Source organism: Muntiacus reevesi, chromosome 2, assembly GCF_963930625.1.
Source record: "Muntiacus reevesi chromosome 2, mMunRee1.1, whole genome shotgun sequence".
NCBI lineage: Eukaryota > Metazoa > Chordata > Mammalia > Artiodactyla > Cervidae > Muntiacus > Muntiacus reevesi.
Window position 1 is genome coordinate 17,855,138 of NC_089250.1, and position 22,005 is coordinate 17,877,142.

Here is a 22,005-nt window from a genome sequence, read left to right on the forward strand (position 1 = left end):
GTGTTGTCTCTGTATGTTTATTCTTTAATTCTTCAAGGTCTTTGTTAATTGTTTCTTGCATTTTCCCCATTTTGCTTTCAAGGTTTTTGATCATCTTTATTATCATTATTCTGAATTCTTTTTCAGGTAGTTTGCCTATTTCCTCTTCATTTATTTGGACTTCTGTGTTTCTAATTTGGTCCTTCATTTGTGCAGTATTTCTCTGCCATTTCTTTTTTTTTTTTTTTTAAACTTATTGTGTTTGAGGTCTCCTTTTCCCTGGCTTCAAGGTTGAATTCTTTCTTCTTTCTGGTTTCTGCCCTCCTAAGGCTGGTCCAGTGGTTTGTGTAAGCTTCGTATAGGGTGAGATTTGTGGTGAGCTTTTGTTTTTCCTCTGATAGGCAAGGCTAAGTGAGGTGGTAATCCTATCTGCTGATGATTGTGTATTTTTGTTTTGTTTGTTGTTTAGATGGGGCATCCTGCAAAGGGTGCTACTGGCGGTTGCGTGATGCCGGCTCTTGTATTCGTGGTTTCTGTGTGAGTTCTCACTATTTGATGCTCCCTAGGGTCAGTTCTCTGGTAGTCGAGGGTCTTGGAGTCAGTGCTCCCACTCTAAAGGCTCAGGGCTTGATGTCTTCATGTCTTCATGTCCTTCTTCATCAGAGTCCACGAACAGTTTCATTGCTTGTTGCAACAAGAAGAAAACCCAATGGGGAACTATGGGCATCTCAGTAAGAGGGTGTTAGAGTGTACAGCACAGGGAACTCTACCTGGGGCTCTCTGGTGACCACTTTAAACACACAATCAACATCATAACATCACAATAATGAGACAAACTGACACCATATACCAGTTGTCAGTGTTTACAACGGGGAGAGGCCAAGTTGATGTGATATGTTTTCTAGAAGAATCCAGCATCTGTGGTAGTTCTTAAGACAGGTTAAGATTTCACTTTTTTTTTTTGCAGACACAAGTCACAACCTAATGAGACTGACGGTGTCAGGTTAGATGTTCCACCCTTTGTGTGGGAGACCCTTCTCTTCCTCTTGGTATTAACCACAGGTGACACCTTCAAGGGAACTGGAAGGCAGAGGTCCACAGACATCCGGGGTCCTCAGCCTTGGCTACCCATGAAACCCTCCTGGAGGAGCTGACAATCCAGATCCCGGATCTGGTAACCGGGATCACCAGATCCCTGCGAGGACCTCACAGGTGCAGTATGGCTAAAACTGCTGATGCACAAACCACACATGTGACTTTGGAGCTGGCACCTCCCAGACTCAATACCGAAGTATCCAACTGTCACCCAGACTTCCTGCTGGGCCCCCGAGTGTCTGTGTCACAACCAGGGGCAGTCTGAAGTCATCCCTGGGGGAAGTGCTGAGCAACAGAGTCCGAGGCCCAGGAAACCCAGTGGCCCCAGAAGGCGGGTCTCAGACCCCAGGGAGGCTGGGTTCCAGGGCTGGAGTGGGTGCTAGCTACCAGGTCTCCAGGCTCCCACCTCCCTAGCACCTCTCGTTCCTGGCATGAAGCTCCCAGGGCAGAGTGGCTTGACCAAGAGCAGAACAGTGGAGTGAGGGCACACACGGTCCCCTAGCTGTGAGTGTCTACCAAGGGGTGATGCCCACTGGTCACCACCACAACCATCTATCACCAATGGAACAAAGAAAGAAGCTACTTTCCCATTTAGGTCTTTGAGACATGCAATCCACAGGAGACATGCAACCCACCCAATTCTCCAGGTGGGCCCACCTCCCACCTTCTCCCTCAAGGGGACACTGTCCATAGAAGACCATCCCCGTCTCCACTGCCTGGCAGGCCTAACACTGTCACATATGGGCATGTGCAGGAAAGGGTTTCTAGACCTGGAGGCCTGGTCCAATGGAACAGAAAGCATCTTATTTAGAAAGCAAACACTCACTGCACAGGATGGCACAGTGAGCTGTTAAACGTGGATTCTCCCTAAATGAGTACAAAGGCAAAATACTCAGGTTTTTCATAGTTAAGTCTAGACCAGATCCCCAGCAAATGGGTCTCTGTAACCTCAGTCAAGACTTTCTACTACAATGCTGGGAGGCACACTTCAGGGAAAACCAGTGTTCCGGCCCTCCCACCTCCCACTTTAAAATAAGGGAGCTGAAGCCCAAAGGGAAAGATTTTAATCCAAAGACTCCCCGAAGCCCAAAGCGAAGGGTCTTCATTCCCACCAGTCAGAAGCCTGCTGTCCTTGCTCCAGACAAGCACACTTCCACGGTGCCACGCCTGCTCTCTACTGCAGCCCCAAGTCAAAGTGGGACCCATCACATTCTGACAGTAAAATTCAAGCAGAGTTAGGCTGGGATGGAGTCCATACAAAGTGGGAAGGTAGAAAGTATGCACAAAAACAAAACTATGTTCAATTACAATTTCAAGTCACTGAAAATTTTGGTCTTTTTTGTAAATGGTAATACACATAAATATTTTTAAGACTTCCACATTTTAACTCCTAAAATCACATTTTTAAAAGACTCCCTGTCAATGTCCTCCCCCCTCCCCAATCCTACCACTCACAGATCCCACAAACAGTTAGCCAGCAGGTTAAGGAACAGAAAAGGCATTCAGTGAAGGAAAAATGCGTATACCCACCACTTAATTGTATACTTGAGGTTTGGTTGACTGACTGTGCTATCATCTAGGAAAATAGTCGAGCAGGAGCTGTATTTCCTCGCTATTTGTCCTGGAGGATGCTAGAAAAACAATGGTAACAAGACAAGAACAATTAAAAAGGGGCTCAAAATTCTTCCAAGGACCATCATCCCCTTCACCTTGAGACCAGCCTATAGAGGAAAAGTGTCTAACCGAGAAATGTTAACACTACCAGCAAGTACAGCACAAAACTCACTTTCTTCCTACAATGGAATTCCATGTTCTTCCATATAAAAAAGTCACCACCACCACTCCCAGTCCCAAACCTCCATCAGCTCAGCACACTCCCAAAATCGAGCATCAAAAGGTGTGCTGCAGAGTCCATAAAAATCACTGAGAAACAAGCAGCATGCGCTCATCTCGCCAGCAAAAGCCCATGCTGCAGGGGACAACCTGATGTGAGGTGCTAGAATCAAGACAGGAGTCCACAGCACCCATTTTTTCCTACCCCTGAGGTACAGTTGATTTGGGGACCATGGCAGATGCAGTCACTATGAATTAAGAATCTCCTACTCTTCAATTTCAGGAGGTGAAGATGTAAAGAAAAAAGTACTCCTTCTTTAAGGGCAAAATACATTTTAAAGGTGAAAGTTATCTGATGTTTTGAAAATATGACCAGTGGATGAGCTTCAGGTGGAGTGCCTGTGGCAGCTGTGCATATGGTTCTTTCAGGCGGTCTAAGTTTTGAGCTCTTTGAAAAACTTCAGAACTGAGAAGTATACTTCTAAAACATACTGTTAGAGAAAACAGAATTTAAATTACACGCAGATGACATCTAATTGAATAGTAAGATTTCTGGCAATTATGTGGGCAATGTGATTAGTAGATTATCAATCTGGATCATTCTTGCTCAAAGCATACTAAAAAAAAAAAAAAAAAGAATCAAATCATACAAACGAGTTTCAACTGGCCTGGTGCTCTGCTGACAATCAAAAGTGTCATTTTCAGCAACCACAACAATTAATTCCTTAAGGATAATAACCCTGCCCTGACTCACCTGCCCGCCCCCAGGGAAGCACTCAGTACCCACAGTTTATGAACACGAAGGGAGCCTTAAAGCTCATCAGAGACCAAACGCCCTATTTTAACATTTACTTATTTAATAAGGTTTCCCATGTAATTAGGGCTTCCCTTGTGGCTCAGCTGGTAAAGAATCCGCCTGCAATGCGGGAGACCTGGGTTGGGACGATCTCCTGGAGAAGAGAAAGGCTACTCACTCCAGTATTCTGGCCTGGAGAATTCCATGGACTGTATAGTCCATGGGCTTGCAGAGTTGGACACGACTAAGCGACTTTCACTTTCCCATGTGATAAAATTATGGAAATATGCAACAGCCTAAGAAAGAGAAGACAGCATTATAAACAATCTCCCCTCTTGCTAATCGTCACTCCTTGGGGCATACAGTTCCTAAAATCCCCGCCAGAGGGCACTGCACCACTGAATCGCTAGGACCCTCCAGAGCACGGCTTCTACAAAGGCATGTGGGTCAGGAGGAAATAACCAGAGTCAGAGAACTCAAAAGACAAGGCTTGTTCTTGGCCAGTGTGTTTAGGCACACACTGTTCTGTGCCTGTGTAAGATAAGGGCACCAAAAAAGCCTGTCAAGTTCAAGTTACCTGAGTGCAATTTTAACATGGCATTTTTCACGTCTATCAAATTAATCACAACAGTTCCATTAAGACAAGGCGGAGGCATTAAAAACCATTTTGATCTCTTTTGTAGGTCAGGTAGCAATCACACTTAAGTCACAGACAAAAACTTGCAATCTAGTAATAGTTATTAACATGTGTGGCAAGTTTTAAAAATCCTTATGAAATTTTCCCCACCAATGGAAAATCTACCTAAAACAGAAACCTCAACAGATATACTTAACACAAAAATTCAGTGATTAGTTGATATGTTAAAGAATCTTTAGAGATACAAGAAAATTATTTATTTAGGAATAATCACAACAGTGACGCAAAGCACAGCAATGACTGGCTTCTATTTGTGAGGTTTCTACTGTTTCCTCTGACACAAATTTCCTCAAGATGAAAACGTGATGGGAACAGCCAAGAGTAAATGGTTTCCCTAAGAAAACATGAGCACTAGAGTTAAGGAGAGGAGGTCGGTGATGCACCAGGTCACAGAGCGGGCACTTCCTCGTCCTCCTTTCAGGAGTAGCAGTACCTTTGGGGTCACAGGGTTAACTGAAAACCAGCACCCCCCAGGGGCCAGTCCTGGCCTGGAGATCTGCCAGCTGTTAGCCTGAGCCCTCTATCACTAAGGGCTGGTGTGCCAAAGGGGGTTGCCAACTCAGCTTTCTGACTCTTGGCAACCCCATGGACTGTAGCCCACCAGGCTCCTCTGTCCATGGGATTTTCCAGGCAAGAATACTGGAGTGGATAGCCATTCCCTTCTCCAGGGGGTCTTCCCGACCCAGAGATAGAATTCGGGTCTCCTACAGTGCAGGCAGATTCGTTACCATCTGAGCCATCAGGGAAGCTCCCTTCAAACTATTTAGTAATTTCTAAATTGAATATAAGTCCTTGGCATTGTTATAATGGGGTTAAGTTTGAAACCGTATTTGGGCAATAAGTCATTTGCTGGATAGAAGGGCTACAAGGTTCACACAGAATGTATACTTCTCTTGATCTGACATCCACCCCCCCCCCCCAAAAAAAAAAAAAAAAACTGAGAGAACAAGGATCCCTCCACAGAAAGGCTTCTGTGCCCAGGGCAGCGCCCCTGCCTGGTTCCCTGTTTGAACTCTCGTGTGGCAGAGGCAGGCAGGGACTGTGCTCAATAAATCTGTATTCTGTTAAGAGCCAAGCTCCCAGAGAAGCAAAAGCAAGGTTTAGAATTTTTAAAATTTCAGTTCCTGGATCACATTCACTTCATTCCTTAAGTTCTATGGCTTAATACTTATGAAAAAACTATACCCGTACTCAAAATACCAGAAAGACTTTGAGTTTTGCTACTGAACTTGGAAATACAAAATTTACCTACAAATCTAATGAGCAATAACAATAATAACATCAGCATACTCAGATGGTGCTAAAATCACTTCTGCAAATCACCTTCTGTTCAGTCCACTAGGTAAACAGGCGGACCAGGAGTCATTCTACGAGATCAGACAACTATGACTTCAAGACTTTTTCAAGGTCCCCCTTTTATCAGCTGGTAGATTTAGGGCTTGAACAAAATTCTTTTGGCTCCAAGTCCAGCTCCAAATATGGCTCTTGTTAGACTGATAAAGAACACTCTATATTCCTTTGTGAAGTTTTTACAGCTACCACCTGTCTCAATATTAAGACAAATAACTGTGATCATTTTGCTGAGGGTGAGGGAGGCTGGCCATTCAACTCCTGACTCAGTTTTAATTTTTTCTTTAACTTAGAATGATCAATTCCCTTCAGGTACACTGTCATCAAGGGGAGGAGAACGTCACAGAAAAAATAGGCTAAAGCAAAAGATGTGCGTTTTCCCTAAGTTTCAGGAGAGAGAGTCCAGACTCTCAGCCACCGACAATGCCACCAACAATTTATAATCAGAGACTACTGCACCTTAATTAAAAGATTCATTAAAACAGCTAGCCAAAACTTCAGCAAATTTTAAGCAAGCTACGAACTTTAAATAAAGCCCTTTACACAATCCTTGCTAAAATACCTAAATGTCTCTATTGTATTAAATTTTCCTGTAACTGTTGATCTGATAATTACATCTAAAACATAGTGCTGATTAGAATATTAATCTCTATAATTTGCCCTGGTTTAACTTACTGTTAAAACTCCCCCAAAGGGTTTATCCTCAAATAGCTTCAAGATTTAAAATCTATAATAATTCTTTTAGAAGAAGCTCCTTTTACTTTGTAAGTCTCTCTTGGCAGTTCTCAGCCAGCGAGTGGTACCCTCTTTTCCAGCCAGGGGTTTCTTCTTTTGGCCCCTTCCCTGGAGGCTGTACCCAAAGTCAGCTTCCATCACTTGCTAGACTGTGTTACTGTACTGGAGCCAGAAAAGACCTTGTTTCTCTCCACCTGGTGGAAGGTATTTCCTGTTGTGACAATCACCCCTCACCTTTCCTCACATGGCTTACCTACATCCACTGTTTTTTCTTAAATAGTAGCCTCTTTAAAGACAATCTTAGCAGCATGTACTAAGAAACAACATCCCTCACAATAAAACAAATAAAAAACACAACGGTTTTTATAAACAAGACCAAAGAATAATGGTCATTCCAGAGTTCAACAACAAAAGAAACTATAAACGTTAGCTGGGGCCCCAATTCAGAAAACAGTGCTCTCTGTCTTCAGATAAAAAGCTAAACAACTCATGTCCGGGTGGCGCTTGGAATGACTGTCTGAGGACTGAATGGCCCAGGCCAGCCCCTGGGCCCCGGGCTGGCTCCACTGCTGGGATGGCTGGTTCTCTGTGCCTCACTTTCCCCATATGGAAGACTGGAGCGACACACAGTACCTCCTGGACACAGTTATCAAGACATTAAACTAAAGAACAGAGTGTGGCACAAACATGGTATAAACTGTTGGCTAGACTGTACTGATGATTATTATTACCACTTATCGTCTCTTTATTGCCCTAACTTATGACACTCAAGTGTCTCAAAACTTGAAAAGCACAGCTGGTTTATTAGCCTAATTGAACCTGCAGGTACTTCCACTCCAATTCTACTTCAGTTGGTTGAAAGGGCACATCCCAGTGGCTTCTCCCAGCGTGGGCAGAGCCGAGATGCTACTGTGCAATGTGGTCCGGAGGGCACGCGGTTACCGGGGCATCTGTCGCATAAGGCAGCACAGAGATTCCTTTTATAGGAATGAGCACAGCTGAGCACATTCCAGCAACTGTGCTTCCGCTCTTTGTGTAGGGGGGCGAGAGGCTGGCAGGGGTGAGAGGACACGCTGAGTCAGGGGGCACGGTGCGGGGCAGGTGCCAGGATGGTGTGCCGCAGAGCGTGAGGTCGTGGGGCGCGGGGGAGCCATGTGGGGCGTGTGGCTGGTACGAGGGCAGACCTCCCCTCCAGCCACTTGAATGCGGCTGCAGTGACCAGCAGAGGGGGTCTACAGGCTCCTGGGCAGACGTGCGAAGCGGGGGGTAGTGTTCTAGTGACTCCGGCACGTGAAGAGACAGGAGTGAGGGCTTACAGAATGGGGTCAAATCTCCCACCTCTCTAGGTCTAGGCAGATACAGCTTTCAAAAAAAATCAAAAAGGGCATAGCAATTTCCAGCATATTTTCCTTAAGACACAGCTCATAATTTCACAGATGCTTCAAACTGCTGTGGCAAAACCGGAGAGGGCCAGAAACAGGCTGTGAATTGCTGTAAGGATCTGATAAAAACCATAGGGCGTCTCTCCAACCCTGAGACCATTGCCTATGAAGGACTCACCAACCTCCTACTGGCCGAGCGTGGAGCCCTTCGGGTGCAAGGGTCCGGCTATGAATTTCTTTTCAACCGCATTTTGCCCAGATTTTCAAAGGGCAGAAGAGGCAATACTATGGCTTTAAGTCTGTTTAGCACAAAGCTCCAGAGCCAAGTATTTCAAGATCCACAAATACTTAAATGCAGACAGCTTAGAAATCCTGAGAAAAACCCCTGAGAAATCAAATACATCATTCTCATTTTTGATATGAGAATTGATGGCATATACTTATTTGGTAACACACCTACTTCATCAAGAGGCCTAAGTTTAGAGGATTAGGAGGTGTGACCATAGATCTCCTGGTGGCTGGGCACTACAGTCCTGAGGGGCAGCTTGAGGTCACCCCTGGGCAGGGTGGAGGGAGGCTGGCTGTACCCACTGATCAGAAGAGAAAGATCAAGGATCGTTATGCCTGGCCAGCAGGGCAGCGAGACGCTGCTCAGAATGGCTGAGAGACTAGAGTTGGGGTTTTTTTTAATTCGTTTTAAAATTCAAGTGTTGTCAAGTTCATCCTTTCTTTGAGCATCGGAAGGAACATGCAGACTCTGTTGGACCTATAAACAACAAGGGGGAAGAAAACATGTGTTTGCTTATTCAAATGGGACTGAGTTAGAAGACAGTCACTTGTGGGAAGGGAAGCAGGAAAGGACCTGTGGCATCTGATGCCACACTATCCATGCACACCATCCCAGGAGCAGCAGCAGCCCGGGGCTTCAGGCCACACTGGCCCTGGATCCGATAAATGCCAAGCCGTGCCTGTCCAGCCACAGGCCAAACAAAGCACGAGTGCCCTGCAGCCTTCTTCACACTCTTCCACGTGCAGACAAGATTCATGGACCACTTCCCCACCGCACACACAGTGTGGCTGGTCTCTGGACAGTTATTACGAAGAACACAGGGGAACAGTTCCACTTACGTGGTTAATGAAGAGACTCTTGCGCTTTTCTCTCACTGTGAAAACAAAAGATGCAACAGAAATGTTACATGCCTGCGTGCTAACCCCTGGCAGGTTGCTGAGGACGGGCCTCTGTGTCAAGGTCCCATCCTTCCACCAACCAACATATCCAGCTGCTCAATTATGACTTAAGAAATGATCTGCACACATGCAGATGAGACCTATGCTAAGAGAGCAGAACATAAAACCACGGACACCACAGCACCCAACAAAATCACTGCGCCATAGTTAATGGAGTGGTAACGGCTTTCCAGTAACTAAAGAAAACAGTAACTAGTAAAGCTCATAAAATTCTGCATGCAGCCACTAATTAAGATGGTCAACAAAAAGCAAGACTATCTATTTCTAACCAAAACAGACCCATAAAGGTCCATACTATTAGGGTGAAATATGACACAACCTGGTGGCTAGACAACAAATGATAACAATACTACCCATAACTGGATGAAAATATAGGACACTGGACGTTGGAAGCATCACTGGAAACCAGTTACTCCCTGCGCCGGTGCTGGCGGGCCTCCCAGAGCACCCTGCCCCCTCAGGGAGGCTGAGCAAACTCACAACAAAAGCACCCCTTCTCAGAGACCATTCTCACGCTGCTGTGTGTGTGATGGGGTCAGCACCCCACCTTCGTTTCCCAGACCTCAATGTTTCTCAAAATGGGGGCCCTCAACCTCAAAGATGTAGAGGGGGTTGACAGGGAACCCAGAGGAGCTTTTTAACAACCTAGTATCACTGAGTTTTGCATTTTCTTTCCTGAAAACTCCCTTTTGAGAGTATAGAGAGTAAGAGTTCAGTCAGGAAGATCCCCTGGAGAAGGGATAGGCTGCCCACTCCAGTATTCTGGGGCTTCCCTCGTGGCTCAGACAGTACAGAATCTGCCTGCAATGCATGAGACCCAGGTTTGATCCCTGGGTCAGGAAGACTCCCTGGAGAAGGGAATGGCAACCCACTCCAGTATTCTTGTCTGGGAAATCCGATGGACAGAGGAGCCTGGTGGGCGACAGTCCATGGGGTCTCAAAGAGTCGGACATGACTGAAGGACTGTGCACAGCACAGAGCAATAGCTGGACCATAAAGAACACTGAGCGCCGAAGAAGTGATGCTTTCCAATTGTGGTGCTGGAGAAGACTTCTCAGAGTCGCTTGGACTGCAAGGAGATCAAACCAGTTCATCCTAAGGGAAATTAACCCTGAATATTCACTGGAAGGACTGATGCTGAAGCTGCAGTGCCAACACTTTGTCCACCTGATGTGAAGAGCTTACTCACTGGACAAGACCTTAATGCTGGGAAAGACTGAAGGCAGGAGAAGAAGGACGACAGAGGATGAGACAGTTGGATGGCATCACCAACTCAATGGTCATGAGTTTGAGCAAACTTGGGGAGATAGTGAAAGACAGCGAAGCCTAGCATGCTGCAGTCCATGGAGTCACAGAGTCGGACAGGACTTAGTGACTGAACAACAACAACATAGTAATCAACACAGTTAATAAGCAGGTCACTGGAGAGGACAAAGATATATTTAAATCAAAAGGAACATTAGCTGACAGGAAAAGGGCAGGTGAGGCTCTTTCACTGAGTGTGGATGTGAGGTCCTTGCCGGTGAGGTGCTGCGCCTGGCGTGGAGCAGAGACCTGCGGCTGCTCCAGAGGGCACGCAGATGCTGCAGACCCCTTGTCCCCTCTTTCCAGGTTCCCGAGAGTGTCAGGTCAGTCCAGGTGCCACCAAATGACAAGAGCACTGGGCACGAGTGACTAAGACTGAACTGCAGCGATTAGGAGGGATTCTGGATGATAAATCCCTTGGAGTTTTTGACACATAAACCAGTAGTGAAGAACCTATGGATTCTTCAATGTTTCACTGCAAACACATCCCCTGAACGGGGGCGGCGGGAGGAAGAGCCTAGCGGGCAAGCGGAGGCAAACAGGAGGTGGCGGCACAGGAGGGTTCGCTCTGCAGGCTGGGAGACAGGGAACAGCACAGAGACAGTGTCGGTTCCTCTTCCTTGCTTTTAACCTGTGAGACTCAAGCAGATCCTTTACACTCAAAGAGAAGACCCAGCATTTGAGGAATGAAGGAAAAACAGAAGGACAAGAGTTGCCAACACCCCAACGATCAGTGGAGGAGGGCAGGGTGAGAGGGAAGGGGTAGATGCACGTTCCTGACTCACACCGGGAGATCCTGTGAGGTCGGAGGACCCTGCCATCCATCTCCCTGTGACAACCACGCCACATGTCACCCACTTAAGAGGCTCTAGTGCCATTCCATGTGAATCTAGATAAAAAGCTTCTGACTGATGTTGGTCTGTGCCCTGAATTCACATGAAGTGAGAACTGAATCTGAAAGTGTGCCAGCCGTGTAAGTTGTTTTCAGAGTACTATATTAAGTGCAAAACTTGCTTTTGACTCTCATTTCTCATTGTCCCAAACCTTCACCCCACCACCACTTTCCTGCCTGGCAATACCCTCCCCTCTCCATGGGCTCCCACTTCACCAGGTGAAGAAAAAAATGTCCTGCTTAATTTCCACCCAAAACATTCAAAACTTATCTCACAAGTATTTGATGCCTACAGTGATTTCTTCTTATAAACTTAAAAAAAATAAATAAATGCACCAAATTATCTCAGATCTCATCACTGGCCTGCTTAAATCAAGATCACCAATATTATATCAGCATTATGCTACATCAAAGCTGTCACCTAGCCATAACTGAGGAGTTATCAGTTCTTAAAATGAACTGTCTTAAATATGTTTGATTATTTTTCTAGTCAACTTAGGATCTTCTCAAAATGAGAGCTTAGCAATTTGACAAGAGTCACGGCTAGAACCCCCAGGACCTCAGCACTGTCACTACAGCATCATTTAACAGATTCCTCCACTGCTTTTTTCTGCAGGAACAAAAAAAAAATTCTTTTTTCTGTACTGTGTGTTTTCTCTCTCCTTTGTAGCCAAGGGCCAGGGAACGGTGACATAAGTCAAGGGCTGAAAAGAGGGGGAAATCCCCCAGAAGAAATTCCACGCCACAGAACAAACAGCTTAACACAAGTATGACAGAAGGAAAACATCCACCCCTAGTGTACAGGTTCAATCTGGCTCTCAAATGACACAACTGAGATAATCGTGTTTTTATTTAGAGTTGTATTATGTTTTCTTTTTACATACTACCTAATACTTCTGATCTTTAGAGAATTTATGCAAATAATAAATTTTTAAAGGAAAGTTTCTGATTTTCAGGGTAGAAACTGCCTAGAACTATCCCAACTGATTGGCAAAATGAGGACAGTTGCTTCAAATAGTAAATTCTAAAAATATGACTTACTACAAAGTAAAGAAACCCCAGAGGGTAACCACCCAAACATCCTTAGTGGTCACTAAAGGGGATTCTATCTTTATCCTGAGAATCACAGCGACTGGAAAATCAAGACAGGCTAGTTACCAACATAAGTCTTAAAAAAAAAAAAAAAAAAGAAGAAGAAGAAAGAACCTACCGTCTGTTTGAGATTTACTGAGGAATATCGTGCTGGCCCGAGGATGGTCTGAAGGATTGAATTCCATGTTCAAATCTTTAAAGAAAGAAAAAGAAGATATATGAAAACCCATCTGATAACTAGAGGGAGTCAAGATTTTCCATTTTTTAAACCTTAGATTACTAAGACATTCAAGGATTCTGGAAGAAACCAACAGTTACTGTGTTAATAGATTCTTCCAGGTTCAACTTCGAACACTTAACTATTTAGAAACTTGAGAAAGTCATACATAAAATTAGACACCTGGCTGGAGATCTATTAGCCCAAAACTCCATTTTCTTTTTAAAAGTCTGTTCTGCACCAAGTTTAACTACAAAATAGCAGGACAAAGTCCTAACACGTAATTAAGGAGAGGTATGTGCTAAAACTGACTCATCTAAATCCACAGTTAAGCAAGTGGTATTTCCTTGTTAAATGTGATTAAAATAGGATATCTCAGCCAAATTGGTATCAACACACTCTGCTTAATTAAGATGGTTATTTTCTGAAAAGGCAAAATTAATCCTTTAGAGCAAAAGCTCACAATGCCCATCTGTGGGCATAATCAGGGCCACAGATGTGTTTTGTCTGATTCATTCATTTTCTTTCTTTTTTAATAAATTTGAACCCATGTATAATTTCTGTATTTCAAACACACAAAAGGAAAAAAATTGTATTTCCAGCTTCTCTTGAGAAATCAGATCATTTAGCAACACCGGGCCCCACCCCGATGGTAGCAACTGGCAGGACCTAAAACTCCAGTGCCCAGTCCTCACCCTCTGCCCCACCACCCACTCCTTGGGGCTGTTCCTCAGTTCCTCCCCGCTACTGGCATCTGCCTTTGTAATCCTGCCTTAGAACAGTCTCCAAGGGCGATAGGCTTGTCCAGTATAAACAATCAGAATCCCATCACTACAGAGTTTTTTCAATTAAAAAAAAAAAATTCCATACAGAAAGAATGGTTAAGCAAAAGAAAAGAATAAAGTTACAGGAGGGAAGAGAGAAGACCAAAATTAATGCAAAGTCAGAACGGTCTTCAAATTAGCTTCCAACATCACAGTGAAAACTTTTGAGTTCCATTATTTCAATAAATTTGCAAAGAAATCAATCAACACCAACAAAAAACAGAAGGGATCTTATCCTTAGCTTTAATAGTTCATCCAGTCCAAGATAAGAGGAAAGAAAAAACAAGGATGGTCACACATTGTTGTTGTTGTTGTTGAGGGCATCCAGGGCCCTCACAAGTAGCTTGCTGGGCTCAGGGCAGCCTCAGCTCTAGAGGGTGTTGGCGTGTCTGTGCTTGTGAGTTTTCTCTGGAGCCTGCCTTGAGGGAGACAATGACTGTGTCTCAGCCTGAGGCGCCACCTGCATTAAGGTGTGGCAGCTCATGACCTGGTGGAAGGTGGGCGTTTGTGACTTGCTGGCGGAAAGAAAGAGAATCAGACCAGGAGAGCCCTCATGGTTGCCTGTGGCCCACGCTGGCTGGGGCCCTGACTCCTTGTTTGTTTTTGTGTTCTATTGCTTCATTTAAAAAAAAATATATATATATAGTATTTATTATTTATTTATTGGGGTGCCTCAGACCTCAGCTCTGGCAGGTGGGATCTAGTTCCCTGACCAGTGATCCCACCTGGGGTCCCCTGCCTTGGAAGCGCCGCGTCTTGGCCCCTGGACCACCAGGGAAGTCACTCTTTGCTCACTTTAACCTGAGGATCATATCCTCCGAGGCGATAAGCACCTACCTGCCAATCAGGAGAGAACACAGGGCAATGGCTCCTGAGTCCGTTCAGAGTGGCAGGTCAAAGCCGAGGGCTTGCTCTAAGTCAGTGGTCCCCAACCTGTTTGATATCAGGGACCGCTTTGTGGAAGACAGTTTTTCTACAGATTTGGGTGGGGAGGATGGTTTGGGGGTGATTCAAGTGCATTACTTTTACTGTGCACTTTATTATTCTTTGTTGTTGTTCAGCCACTAAGTCATGTCTGACTCTTTGTGACCCCATGGACTGCAGCACGCCAGGCTTCCCTGTCCTTCACCATCACCCAAAGTGTGCCCAAATTCAAGTCCACTGCATCGGTGATGCCATCCAGCCTTCTAATCCTCTGATGCCCTCTCCTCCTCCTACCCTCAATCTTTCTCAGCATCAGTGACTTTTCCAATGAGTCGGTTGTTCACATTAGGTGAACAGCTTTAGCGTCTGTCCTTCCAATGAGTATTCAGGGTTGATTTCCCTTAAGATTGACTGGTTTGATCTTGCTGTCCAAGGGACTCTCACTAGTCTTCTCCAGCACCACAATTCAAAGGCATCATTACTTTGGCACTCTGCCTTGTACCCTGGAGGCAACCCCTGATGGCTGTCACAGAGACCCCTTGGAGGTGACTGTGCCTCAGAGAGAAAAGGCAGCTTTAGATGTGGAGTCCCTGGAGTTGACTTCAGTCCACTCCTTTTTTTCTTTTAATTATTTTTTTTTCATTTTTATTTTTTCCATTTATTTTTATTAGTTGGAGGCTAATTACTTTATAATATTGTAGTGGTTTTTGTCATACATTGACATGAAATAAATCACCAGCCCAGGCAGGATGCATGAGACAAGTGCTCGGGCCTGGTGCACTGGGAAGACCCAGAGGGATCGGGTGGAGAGGGAGGTGGGAGGGGGGGGGGGTCGGGATGGGGAATACAAGTAAATCCACTCCTTCTTTATGATGATGATACTTATTAAGCTTTCCAGGTGGCTCAGCAGTAAAGAATTCAATGTAGGAGACGCAGATTCAATCCCTAGGTTGGGAAGATCCCCTGAAGAAGGAAAGGGCTGCCCACTCCAGTATTCTTGCTTGGGAAATCCCCTCGACAGAGGAGCCTGGCAGGCTACAGTCCACAGGATCACAAAGAGTCAGACATGACTGAGTGCCTCATACTAATACAACATTCTAAGAGTCTATCGCCAGACTTTCAGGTGAAAACAGAAATACTCGGTCACAATGCTTTCAGTCCATATTTTGGCTGAGTACAAGGCATGATAGGATCCCTTTATTCAAACTGGAAAGAAACTGACAGAATTTAATACAGCAATGCTGCGAGCACTCCATGTCTGTGGGAACTGCACCTGTGGGTTCAGGCAATCTCTGGTCAAAAATAATACATTTGCCATACATGGGCATCTATTTAAATAACATTTGTATTGCATATTTACAACACTGTATATAAAATTTACATAGCATTAGGTATTATAAGTAACCTAGAGATGACTTAAGGTGTATAGGGAGATGTGGTCGGTTATATGCAAATCCATGCCATTTTATGAGGGACTTGGGCATCGACGAATTTTGGAACCAATCCCCAGTGGTTACCAAGAAATGACTATATTCTCCCATGCCACGTAGCCTAGTTTTTTCTGTCCTTTCCACAGATGTCATAGCCTTGTTTGTCTCGGCTTTTAAACTAGCACCAGTGCTATAAAGATCCCTGTGATGATGCCTAAGATAAGTGGGAGTTACAATCCATGACTGACGGTCTGGAAAACCAGAAAAAGAAAAACATGATGGTGCAGCAAGGCCTAAACAGTGCTGGGTCTAATTAGGATAGATGAGGAGACATAAAAGATGATCTGCAAAAACCAGAAACTTTTACCTCCCACCCACTTTCTCCGCACTGCCTGGTCTCAGGTTGGTCATGTTCCAGTGACTCATCCAAGAGACGAGCTGTTCATTTCGGGCTTGACAGCATCAGTGACTAGAGGCCGAAGACTTAAGGACCCTGTGAGCACTTGGTAGTGTTTTAAGACCAACTGCAGTCAGCAAACAACCCCAACTTAACCTCAGATGATTCCATCAGGTCTGTTTCCTATCTTTAGACAAATATATTTGACATGGTCATAATCTTAAACTTCTAATTTCAATTTTAGGTAGTCATATTGCTAAGTGTGACTGGGATCTGCAAAGCAATGATGAAAAATGAACAAATAAAGCCTGTTCATTTTAAATCAGTTTGGTTCACGTTTATTTTTAGTCACTATTGACCCACTGCCTGAAGATCAGTGACTATCTCCATTCATTAGTGCTCCATTCATCAGAACCTGACCCCACTGGTTTGCTCCACGGGCTGCCACCGGGCCAGCCCCAATCCCTGCATCCCGCATCAGCACCCCTGTTTATAAACCCTGCTGCTGTTGCCGTGGCAGCAAACTGCTGCGACTACAATTCCGACCGATTCCAAAGCCATCTTTTGTACCCCTGCTGACTTCATGTTTATTTTTCACAAATATTCTAACGCACTCACATGTGGTCATCTTCTGTTCTCACTCTCCTGGGGGCACACCTATGCATGGTGGGCCTCCAGCCTAGGTCTGTGCACACATCTGACTCACACTCAAGTGCTCCGTCTCTCCATCCACCTCTTTCCAAACTGCCCATCTCTCAGTCTCCTACTCACTCTTGTCCTCTCCCTGTATCTGTCTCCTCTTTCGCTCCCGCACCCTCTCTCCAGTCTCTCCACTGTCCCTTTCAAATATTCTTTGTTAAGATGAACCAAAGGAGAGAAAAGATCCTAATGTTTAAGGCTAAAGAGAGACTGTTCTGCCAATACTGCAACCAGATAAACTATAAGCTCTCACACTACAGGCACCTAGAAATCTGAGATAGAATATAAGACATCCATTGAAAAGCTTAGAGAGTGAGGCAAGGGAAATGGTTCGAGCCTCTAACCGAAGAGTGAAGCGGAGTCTTCTGGCAGAGCAAAGGCCGTCTGGCTGTGTGCCCTGGGTCTCGGGTTTCAACCAAGGTGACCACATGTCTTGGTTCACACTGATTATTCTGACACAATAACCAAGTCTATCCTCTTTATTTATAATGTCCTGATTTAGGAAGTTACCTTATTTTAATGTCCTGCAGGGTAGGATATAAGCCAGTAGAGGGGATACAACTTAGAACAGATGCTTGGAACCCTCAAAGAGATACAACTGCAACAAAAACTGAATTAGAAAACAAAGTTATCTATAAACCCAAATGGAGCTGGGCCTCAGAAGCGGAAAGGTCTCCCAAGCTCCCCACCGCCGCAGTGAATGGTACCCACTGGTCTGTCCGAATCTCCAGCACGGTTCTGGAGTTCCACTCTACTCTACACATATAGTCCAGGGAACCCTGGGACAAGACTTTCACACCAAACTGGTCACATGCCAGTGAGACCCCTGTGTGCCCGGCAGAAGTCAGTGCAAACCACTCTGGGGAAGTCTGCCTCTCTGACAGTCTGACAGGCCACCAGACCCTGTGATGATCAGAGACAGTGCTGCTTAAGGCCAATGGGATTCGGGGGCCCCGAGGAAAGGCTGAGCGGGGCCCTCAGCCCTACAGATCAGCACTGAGGACAGAGACCATGTGTACAAAGTCCAAATGCTCAACAGTAATCAACAAACAAGCTGAATAATGGAACTACATAAGCGAATGATCAAGTGAAGCAGCTCTTCTCAGTTTTTTTTTTTTTTTAAAAGAAAAACGCAAGAACTAACCATTAACTCACATGTAGATTAATTCAAAGAGAAAGAATCTCCTAGCAACCAGCCTCTCCTGAGGCCTGAATCAATGCTATCACTGAACAGGAAAAACACCACTTGGAACACTGATGTTTTAATATCAGGCAAATAACTAGGTCTAGTATGAGCAATATTGGTAAAATTGGCTACTGCGGACAGCTAAATGACACCCTGAAAGTCAGCAAAGACACTTTATTCAATGGTCAATAAGTATTTACTCAGAATCATCTTGATGCAGGCATTGCATGCAAGAAATACAAAGTGACACTCCCGTGGCCCCCGGAATGCTGAGGCCTGCGGGCGGGGAAGCGGGACGCTGCCACAGAACCCAGGAGTGAGCTGAGGCCGCCGTGAATCGAGTCAGACTGCGTGTTGAGTGAGGGGCGAAGGATGTGGGGATGCTGGGGATGAAAACATAAACGCACCAAGAACACTCAGGCCACAAAAAGATTCATGTCTGATTTTAGAGGCAGGTGGGACTGAATAACATCCGGGACAAATAAAGTCAGTAATACTGAGATTTCCCAGTAACAGATCCGACAGCATTTCTACTTGCAAACACAAAACCACCGAAAGCTCACAGGTGCCGTAAAGAACACAGAGCAAGAGGGTGGCAAGAGATTCTCCGATCGATTCTCATCAAGTAACCCGAAGCATTCCCCAGTCACCACCACACGTGTGGAGGGTCACGGGTGGAGCAGATGCAGAAAGGCTAAAAACAGAAATCATGGTTACATAAATCAGGAATTATCTGAAAGCACTTAAAGAGGGGAAATAAACCAAATAAAAAAACGAAAATAAGATCACAAAAGGATATCATGTGAAAGACAGGAAAATAGAAGATGTAACTCGGGGCAAATGCAGTGTGAGCAAATGCAGGAGACCTGCTGGGTGAGCGACACCAGAGTGTGGGCACCGAGGTGCGACGCCCCGGAACTGTCTGAGGGAAGGAAAGACCTGGCTCCTACTCGACGCCGACGACGCAGAATAAATGACAGGAAAGGAACCAGTCTGCCTCTCCTGCAGCAATTCTATTCCACAGACTCTGAAGACTGTTCTCTCAGTTCCAATATGTCAGCCGAGAGCACGTCTACAGTTCCAAGAGGTCAAACGCATACTCTGCAAATGAGATCATCACCCTTCAGTATTTTCCTCACGTTTAGACCTGATCTCTATCTTATATTCTAAGAAGGACGTTAAATCCAGAATTTACCTCCTACTTCAATCTGTAACTTCAACCTGTCATTTCTGGGGAAATATATAGAAGGGAATACTGTGGCCTCTAAGGGTCCTACTTGACTCAGACACAAGGAAATGGGGTGCAAAACTAATAATAAAATCTGAGAGGCAACTGCCAGGGCTGAGCTGTTCTGTATTTAATCAGGTCTGTCGCGGTTCAGAGGGATAGAAGACAGGCAGCCGGATGGACAAGACGTGCATTCAGAAGAGCCACACTGGAAGATCCAGGTAAATAAATGTGCCTCAGAACCTGCCATCACAGACCTGCTGCTCGGTTCACTAGCATCGAACTGACACGGTCACATTTCGTTTTTAAAGCTGAATCAGTAATAAGTCCAGCACGAGAAGCGTGGTGCTGACTCTCTTTTGTTCCATCTGAGGGCTCAGCGCTGGGCACGTCAGCCTCCAGTCCAGCAGCACCGAGACGCAGAGAGTTCTCCCTCCAGCCACCCGGCGGACGGTGGATGCACCTTGAGGACTCTAAGCACGTATGAGTGCACGCACACACACCAGCACACATGAAAACCCTCAGTCCTCTGCAAAACCCGAGACGCTGAGACACGGGGCACAGGCAGCCAAGTGCCCGGCCTGCCGCTGCAACAGCCATCGCCACTGCAGAAGAAGACAAAGGCACATGTGACTGGCGTGGGTCACTCGGGGTCCCTGGTTTGCCAACCTAGTAAATAGCGTTCAGTCAGTATGCCACAACCAGGGGCTCCGCACCCGTCCTGTTCCTCACCTCTCTAGACCCAGTGAGACATCAGGGCCGGGGAGTCAGGCACCGAGCCTGCTCGGTGTCCCCAGGCCGGAGCGGGGCAGTCAGGGGGCATCTTCTCTGCGCTGGCAGCATGGTGGCGACCCCGGGGGGAGCAGAATAGGAGCAGGCCCTCTGGTAGGTTTCTTGTGACGGAGAAGAGGAGGGGAGAATGCCACATTTATTACATTTTTCCTACCGCAATCTGCCAGGTTTGGTGAAAACGGATTTTTAAGGCAACATTTTTCTCAGCATTCCAAGAAATCCATGATCAACCACATACCCTGGTGACTATGTTCGAAATAGGAAATGTCACTTGTTCGCATGATGCAATGAACTGCCCTTTGAGAAGGGGAAAACACTAGCAGTGATTAGCTTTGATTTTCTTCCATAATTAGAATGTCCTGGAGCGTTCACTGAAAGGTCATCCTGCCATGGTTACCGCGCCCAGTGGAAGGGGACAGTTCCAGCGACATCAGGCCCTCGGAAACCCTCGGGTAAAATGGCCACTGCATCATGCTTCTTGGGAGTCAGAGTGGCGAGAGGTTCTGAGTCACTGACAGCCTCTTCCTCAAAGCACCCAGTGGCCGCCTCTGATCCAAGCAGGGATCATACTGCTTCATGGGGGGTTATGAACAGAAAACACAGATTCGGACAGCTCACAGTCAAAAAATTAATAAGGGCCACAAGTATATCTTAGTAAAACACCAATATTATTATTACTAGAGAGCATGCACAATTGCAAAAAGCCTTAAATATGCCAGATTTTCTTTTACCTGATTAAAATCTTTTAAAAAGTCTAGTCACTGGAGAGAGAAAAAGTAATTAAAAAGAATTAAAATCAGCTACGCCTCTCAATTTAGACATCCAATGAGTAGCTTTTGCTAGTTACATTAAATATTAGTATTACATACTTTCTCATATGACAATTTCAGACTGCAATCTGAAACTTTGAGTCATTCATTTAGTTTTGGGACTCTATCCTAGTGAGATGATCTCACATGCAGACAAGGCTTTAAGCCCAAAGATGTTCATTACTGCATTATTTATAATAGGAAAAAGAAAACTATAAATAATCTAAATATTCAGTAATAAGAGACTTAATAAAGTAGCTGGCAAATTTACCATATTGAAAATTTTGTAGCTATTATAAATAATAAATGTTTATAAAATGCATAATGCATTTATAATTGGGAAAATGCTTCTATTTATCATGCTAAATGAAAATGAAGATAAAAAATTTTGTACACAGTGTCACCACAATTATATGTCACCCAGGTTTGGATTTTATTGCTTTGGTGATGGTGGTTTTAAGTAAATCTAGCTTTTAAAAGTACTAAAAGATACTACACAAAAAAAATGTTCACAGTACTTCTTTTGTGTAAAGCAAGCATGGGAACTTTTTCTCTTTTCACTTTTTTTCACTTTATTTTTTAAATTGAAAGATAACTGTTTTACAGAATTATGCTGTTTTATGTCAAACATCAACAAGAATCAGCCCTAGGTACACCCATGTCCCCTCCCTCCCAAACCCCTCTCCCACCTCCCTCACCATCCAACCCCCCTAGGTTGATACAGAGCCCCTGTCTGAGTTCCCTGAGTCATACAACAAATTCCCATTGGCTGTCTATTTTACATAGGGTAAAGTAAGTTTCCATGTTACTCTCGCCAGACATCTCACTCTCTCCTCCCCTCTCCCCATGTCCCTAAGTCTGTTCTCTATGTCTGCTTCTCCACTGCTGCCCTGCAAATAAATTCATCAGTACCATCTTTGTAGATTCCATACATATGCGTTAGAATAAGATATTTATATTTCTCTTTCTGACTCACTTCGCTCTGTAAAACAGACTCTAGGTTTGTCCACTTCATTAGAAGGGTGTGTAAAAAAGGGAACCCTCTTGCATTGCTGGTGGGAAAGTAAATTGATACAGCCACTATGGAAGACGGTA

At 45.1% G+C, this 22,005-nt stretch overlaps 1 protein-coding gene across 2 annotated transcripts in view; it reads right to left on the minus strand.

Moving 5' to 3' along the window:
* The window catches only part of CCNY (cyclin Y), a 104,383-nt gene that overhangs the window by 21,869 nt on the left and 60,509 nt on the right, over window positions 1–22,005 (minus strand). Inside the window, exons 1-4 of one of the 2 annotated variants that reach the window (XM_065921028.1) lie at window positions 12,805–12,827; window positions 12,523–12,597; window positions 8,996–9,030; window positions 2,605–2,705 (exon numbers count right to left, since the gene is read on the minus strand). In XM_065921028.1, coding sequence (XP_065777100.1) covers window positions 2,605–2,705; window positions 8,996–9,030; window positions 12,523–12,589 — 203 coding nt within the window. In that variant the 5' untranslated portion in view covers window positions 12,590–12,597; window positions 12,805–12,827. Of the gene's footprint in view, window positions 1–2,604; window positions 2,706–8,995; window positions 9,031–12,522; window positions 12,598–12,804; window positions 12,828–22,005 lie in introns of those variants that run through there. The other variant, XM_065921029.1, reaches the window with a different exon arrangement.